The sequence below is a fragment of the Galleria mellonella genome, unplaced genomic scaffold, assembly GCF_026898425.1.
Source record: "Galleria mellonella isolate WM207_F2 unplaced genomic scaffold, CSIRO_AGI_GalMel_v1 utg223, whole genome shotgun sequence".
In the NCBI taxonomy this organism is placed as follows: domain Eukaryota; kingdom Metazoa; phylum Arthropoda; class Insecta; order Lepidoptera; family Pyralidae; genus Galleria; species Galleria mellonella.
The window spans coordinates 3,091,600-3,098,523 of record NW_026442042.1 but is presented as its reverse complement, the minus strand read 5'-3'; the positions used below and the strand labels follow the sequence as shown (position 1 = coordinate 3,098,523).

The following is a 6,924-nucleotide window of genomic DNA, read 5'->3' as shown; positions in this document are numbered from 1 at the left end:
GCCTGACCATTGTGGTTAGTACTTTGATTAAAATTATTAGGATGGGTTAGCTAACATGCTTTTATTGTCACTTGTCATCCTTTACTGGTGCCCTGCCAGCGTAATATTTACCATTTAATTATTATCATAGATTTAGTATAATCTGAGATTATTACCCGTTAAAAAAGACCTATCTATTTATTTTGAAGAATTCGTGTTGTCAGTGTTACTGTCAGTGATACTTTAACTGTCATTAGGGTTATAATCGTCAGCTTTGTTATGTCAATTTTGTGTCACATCTAAAACGGAGTGATTATATATTCTTTGTCACAGTCTGTCAGTTCCAATTTATTGTAGTTACAGAAAATTTCATTCCTTTTATTTCAATTTTACTAAAAATCGGAAAGTCGCCCAACCGTATATATCATTTCTAGGGTGTAATATCTCCTAATGGGATACAGTTGTTAGTAAAACCAGTTTTAAAATCATTGAAATGAGTGACAACGAAAAGGAAGAGGCCGCTAATTTGGTAAATTATAGATATCGTCGAGCCTTCTGTGTTAATCAATGAATGATTTTACGGCTATTATTTCAGCTATTTTCCTTTTACATTTGTCCAATTGTTTTCAGAAGGAAGAATTCGAATGGGTCCTTCGTGAAGAGGTTCACGCTGTGTTACATCAGCTCCATTCGGTTTTAGTCGTAAGTGCCATTGTTAAATTATCCATGGCATTACTTCTGTATACTATTATTATTGGTGTTCAAATTGAAATATTAGCTAATATTTTCGTTGTGGAAGGGAACAGGATAAACACAATAGAACAGTATGATAAAATTTAATACAAGAGCAAACACAGAAATCAACTATTATTCTAAATGAGTGTCAAGTCAGTTTTAGAACTATATCTTTTTAAATAACAACCAGCCAGTAATTTATAGTGGTGTGAAAATAAACCTATTTTTAACAGTTATATGTCTAATTTTAATTATATTCTGTTTTAGGAATGCGCTCACAGATTTCCTGTGCCTTTGTATGGCAATGAAGGTCAGAAGCAAGACAAATTCATTTTGACATCACAGCCTGAACAATTAAAATGTATTGTTACACTCACTGGAGATAGCATTACTCATGCAGTAAGTTTACATTTAATTATTTAATTAATTACAGCATTTACCACATTATTTAGTATTTAAAAATAACTGTTTACATATGTAAGTGAATATTTTTGATCAAGTCATATCATAGTTTAATGTATCATACAAGCTCTTATCTGTTGACATACTTGTTTTATGTAAACAAATATTTTTTATGTTACCAGGACATAAGTTTTAAAGTTCTCCGACAAATGCATACAATATGTCGTACATCCATTAATCAGGATGGACCATGGAAGTTACAACAAATTCAGGATGCTGCTAATCATTTACAACAAGCTTTAGGTTATATTGATAATGTTGATAAACATTATGTATTCAGGTAATAATTTTAGCTCTGCTTCTATAAAAGAACTGTTAAGAGTTACTTATTAGCATCACCTTTTGTTAGTTTGAATTACTGTTTCATTATGTTAATATAGCTAGGTCTATTTATTAATTTTTGGAAATTACTGTTGTACTTTTAATTAAATTAAAAAGTTTAACAATAACTTATTTGATATCTAGTTTTAACCCACTTCAAAATGTAGGACTCAATTGGTTGTATTATTTTATGTTTGTTGCCTCATAACTGTCAGTTGTAATCTGATTTAGTTTTTTTTTTTTATCTAAAAGGGTATGTGTACAGATTAGATTAGTAAAAAAAAGTAGTATAGTTTTTAAATCAAAATAACTGGTTTTACTATAATAGTAGCCAGTTTCTTTTTGTGGAAAACAATTTTATTATCATTTTTATAATTTATTTATGATTCTAATTATTTCAGATCATCAGAGGAAGTGCTACATATAATACAGTGTTTACTTGGATCACTACAAAGAGCCCGTACTGCCTTACTACTGCCTAAGAAAAAAGCAATTGATGAGCTTATGAAAAGTAGAAATATGGTAGGATTATATTTTAAATTTATCCAAGACATTATTGTATATTTTTGTACACTAGGTAATATACTAGTTGTGCTCACAACATTTTTAGAATTAGTATCTGTCTGTTTGTTTTTTCATGATAAATTAATTAATGAAGTTAAAGTTAAACTATATTTCAAGAAAATTGGTTGTATGAAACATGAGATGACGATGATGAGCAAATGGTGACATTATTTTGTAATAAATAAATTAATTTCCCCACCAACCATTTGAACAAAATCATACATACATTTAATATAAAATGCAAGTAGAAGTAAGTCTGTCTTTATATTTTTATAACAAAATATCTGAAGTAATTTACATGAAAGATGAAATTATTTTGTAGTAGTATGTGTTTTTTTGTCATGTATGTAATAATATATCTATAGATGATAGTTACCACTTTTTATTATTATTTTTTTGTATACTGTCCTAAATCTCATAAAAAAAGGAATTAAATTTTTTGCTACTTGTCTAGTGTGGCAGGCTGACACTCTGTACTACTACATCTATAGAATTTTAAGAATCTGTGTACATGTAAAAATTATTCTTTCAGAAAGCACTATCACCAAATCTTCCTGAAGACTTGGCTATATCATTCTACATACAGTCTCATAAGTTGATATTTGTTGCATACCAATTAAGTTCAGTGCATGGAACCATGAGGATTGATTCATGTCAGGCAGACTGTGCCGTGCCCTGGTTGAGTGATGTGCTGTTGATGTTAACTGCTTCTCTTCATATGTGCCAGCAGCTTAAAGATAAGGTAACCATTATTTTTTTATTTAAATTTATCAATTTAATGATTGAATTGAAATTCAATATGTATATAATAATAATAATTTATTTTCAAGTGATTATGGTTGAAACTATTTATTTTTAATTCTTATATCATATATTATTATACAAAATTTGTATACAATACCATATATTTTGTAAAAATCTAATATATAGATACATAGATTGAGCATGTGATATTTTTCTAAGCATATTTATTGAGAATATCATCAGAAAATTATCAAGTAACTAAGCTAAGGTAACGCAATTTTTGATGATTTTTGCCTCTCCCTTCCCTCCATGTAATGCGCCGTAACTTTTTATTAATAAATTAATATACATATAATATAAACAAAAAAGGTTGCCAAATTGGGAGATTTCAAGTTCCCTAATTTTTTGTTTAAATAAAAGAAAGAATGAAGAACAAGACTCCACCCCTCCTTTAAATTGCGTTACGTAATATTTGAACGCTCCTTTCACTCTCTCCCTCTCTCTCATTAGCAGATATTAATCTGCGCTTTTACACGCTTTATAACAATGGTGCAGAAATTTATCTCTATGAGACGATCTCGACGTTCTCTTATACTTGACCTATACTTTTATGTTTAAGTTTGAATAAATTCATTAACGTGTTGGCTCTTATCTTGACATGCGGCGACAAACTATTGCATAAAGATATCAATCTACTGGCAGGTGTATTAAGGATAGGCGTTTTGGAGTAGTATGTTTTTTACACATGTTTACTGCGGCATTACCAGCGCGAACTAATTTCATATTCATTTTTCATTTTATTTACATTTCCACGAGTGTACTTAACTAATGCAATGTATTGTTTATATTTTCAGCTTTGTGTATTCTCCCAGTATAAGGATTTTACAGTCGGTTCGAGGTCTGCTTCAATGGTGTTAAACTGAATGTCCCCATGTTATCTGATTCTCAAATGTTACTAAGCTTATGTAACTAGCTATATTATACAATAACTGTACTGTACATGTATTTATTTAGTAATAATTACCAAGTCCATTGTTGATATTCTTGTTGAGTATGTTGTAACATAATGTATAGTTGATTAGTCATAAATTAACTTTAATTTATTGTATAGTGAGTAATAAACTGAGGACAGTGTATTGCTGAGATTGTAATGAAGTATATAACTTATAGGTCACCGTCGGTCTTAGCACTCCACGACCGACAATCATGAAAAACACACACACTTAACACTAGTATAAATAAGAGAAGTTATTATTTTTTTTATTTGCTCATTGTAAAATATTTACATATAATTCAAATTTACAAAATGCAATATTTTATTTGAATGTATTGAATGGTATTAAATGTTACATAGTAATATTTTTCAAAAATATTATTATTATTTTGCCAATAACTGATATATTTAAAATTTTTCGGATTCATTAAAATATCGAAGTATATATATTTATACTATTTATTATTTAGAATTACAGTATTTTGTGATAATCTAGTTATTTATCAGAGGTCATTCGCCAAGAAAATAGACGTATTTGGAGATAAAATTTTGTTGATTAATATGTTTATAGATATCGACAATTTGAAAACAATGTTTCTGTCACGCTACTTACGCATTAAAAATTTTACGTATAAAAGTATTTTTCGCGCTAGTTGTATTGTCTATGCTTACGTTCAAGTTGTTTGCTGCAAACTAACATAATCTATATATGAAGAACATTTTTTTTATAAACATACCCCCTTTTTAATAAAAACTAAAACCTACAAATCTATTTTAACTGTTACACTGTTTTGTTACTTTCTTTCAAATTGGGAATTTAGGAGCACAAAAGAAAGTGACACAACAGTTCAATAGCTAAAACAGGTTTATGACAGGTTTGATGTTTTTAAGAATAAGGGATTAATATTTTTTTGGCGCGTACTATTTAAGGCATACTTATAGATTGGATTATGATACAACTTATAACGCAATTTTTACCACCGTCTTTTAAAAAATATATTTTCTATTGTACTTTGATATTGTATGGTCGCTCATTTATTTATATTTATTACTTAAAATTTTATTTTATGTCGTAATATTATAATATAAAAATAGAATATAAAGCACAATATTTATACTTATAAATAATTATTTTATACTAGTTTTTCGATCACAATATGTACTTTCTATTGATGCAATGTTTAAGTAAGTCAAGGGCTTAGCCAATGTATTTTTCTTTAAGTAGACCAATTATTCATAGTATTATTATTATCATTTATAAAGTATCGTACTTGAAACCGTACCTAAATGTATAAGAGATATTGATAACAATGGTATAATTAATCGGGCCTCATGTTTGTTAATATTTTATTTCTATTGGACTGAGAAAGGAGGCTATTGTTGTAGTTGAGTATGAAGAACAATAGAAATAAATTATATTTATTGGCCGCTGATTAAAATATACTGAGTAACTTTACGTTAATTATTTCGGCGTGTTTCCTTTGCGCATTTATTTTTTACGAGAAAAGTAAGTGTGTCATTATGACATTCTTCTATAGATCTTGAAGGTTCGTGTAACGGGCCTCTATTTTCTGTGCGCACAGGAACCGTGTCATTAATTGCAAAAAATAGATAGATCTGAGCGAATTATTAAATGGTTCTCATGTAATTTTGAAGCAATAATCGCTTCTTTATACTATTTATTAGATAAACAATTATACCCTATTGTATAACGATTTAGATATTTTATAGTAAGGTGAAATGAGATCCCATGTCCTCTTGAATACGTTATATAGTTGTCAATTATATTCTCTGGGTCATACGCTCCTCTTACTGCCGTACCCTCCTTCAGTTCCGCCTTCCTCTATTTTCCTGGGTATTCTATTATTAAGATGCCGTTTTTTTTAAAACAACTTGTTTAGTATATACTTAAGCCGTTACTTCTTTCTACTTTTCAGAAATATCAGATCGTTCACGACTTGTGATAATAAAGTAATAAATATGTGGTAATAGGTTATACTGGAGTGAATTCTGCATAAAAAAATGGTTGGTTTAATATTTTTATGCTATAAATTTACCAACGCTAGTCACGTAAACTCGAAGTGTTTCTATATTTATAATATTATAATTATTATCCACCCCACCATGAACCATGAATAATAATAATATATAACGGCTACTGAGTTGAAGGATCGGACTTTTGTCCGCGGTGAATAAATATTCGTATTTGTACTGTCAGGAACTTGCCAGGATTAATGTATGTTTACCAATGAAATTTTATATGCTCTATTTTGTTAGACAAAAAGTACGCTAAGGATTGTTTTCGTAGGGCCTAAGAGATCACAATAACAGTTTGTTAATGTGGAAAGATTATTTTATCGAATATGATAATGATAAACAACTTGTTAAGTGTATGACGATAATAATCTGACAACGGAATTGAGATTAAAAATTGTATTTTCATGCACTTTTGAAGTTACATAGACGAAATAAATTGTTGACGCACTCTCTATAAATACTTTTTTAATAATGTAGTTAATTATTATACCTGTATATTAGAATTTTCTCAAAGAATCATTCAAAGATCTAGTAAAAATACAAAACATTAGTAAGTATCCAAGCATTAAGATATGCCCTAATATACAATCAAAACACATCTATCATCAAGCATAGCATGATCATTATTGAATGATAAATATCATAAATAATTAAGTAGATCTTTAAACATCGATTGACAAAATCGAACAAATATGGGGCTCTTACGAGTATATAGGGCTAACAAAATTGAATCGGAATGATTATGGGATTTGTATTGATTGCACCTAATAATGTCATTGAAGTATTATTTATTAACGCATCATGTATCAGATATTATATGCGTATATTCAATTTCAGTTAGGTATTTAGAATGTTTAATATTTTAATTCTGTCGCAAAGTACCAATATTTCCATCTGGTCATTGAACCTAAAACATTGACAGCTAACATAACGTTGATATACATGCAGATGCATTTACTTGGACGTGTACCCTTAGAAACAGTAAGAAGTATAAGAATAAAATCGAATAAATCTACCATCATGATCAAATTGTTTTTTGACATGTTTGACAATAAAATAATATTACTAGTATTATTAGGTAGTCTCAA

General features: G+C 28.7%; 1 protein-coding gene across 1 annotated transcript; it reads left to right on the top strand.

The window, feature by feature from the left end:
• Positions 1-279: 279 nt before the first annotated feature.
• LOC113522441 (protein rogdi) lies at positions 280-5,682 on the top strand. Its single transcript, XM_026908120.3, has 7 exons — positions 280-508; positions 610-681; positions 982-1,113; positions 1,299-1,456; positions 1,899-2,019; positions 2,594-2,803; positions 3,660-5,682. The coding sequence occupies exons 1-7, from the start codon at positions 473-475 to the stop codon at positions 3,726-3,728; spliced, it is 798 nt and encodes a 265-aa protein (XP_026763921.1). The 5' UTR covers positions 280-472; the 3' UTR covers positions 3,729-5,682.
• Positions 5,683-6,924: the final 1,242 nt, after the last annotated feature.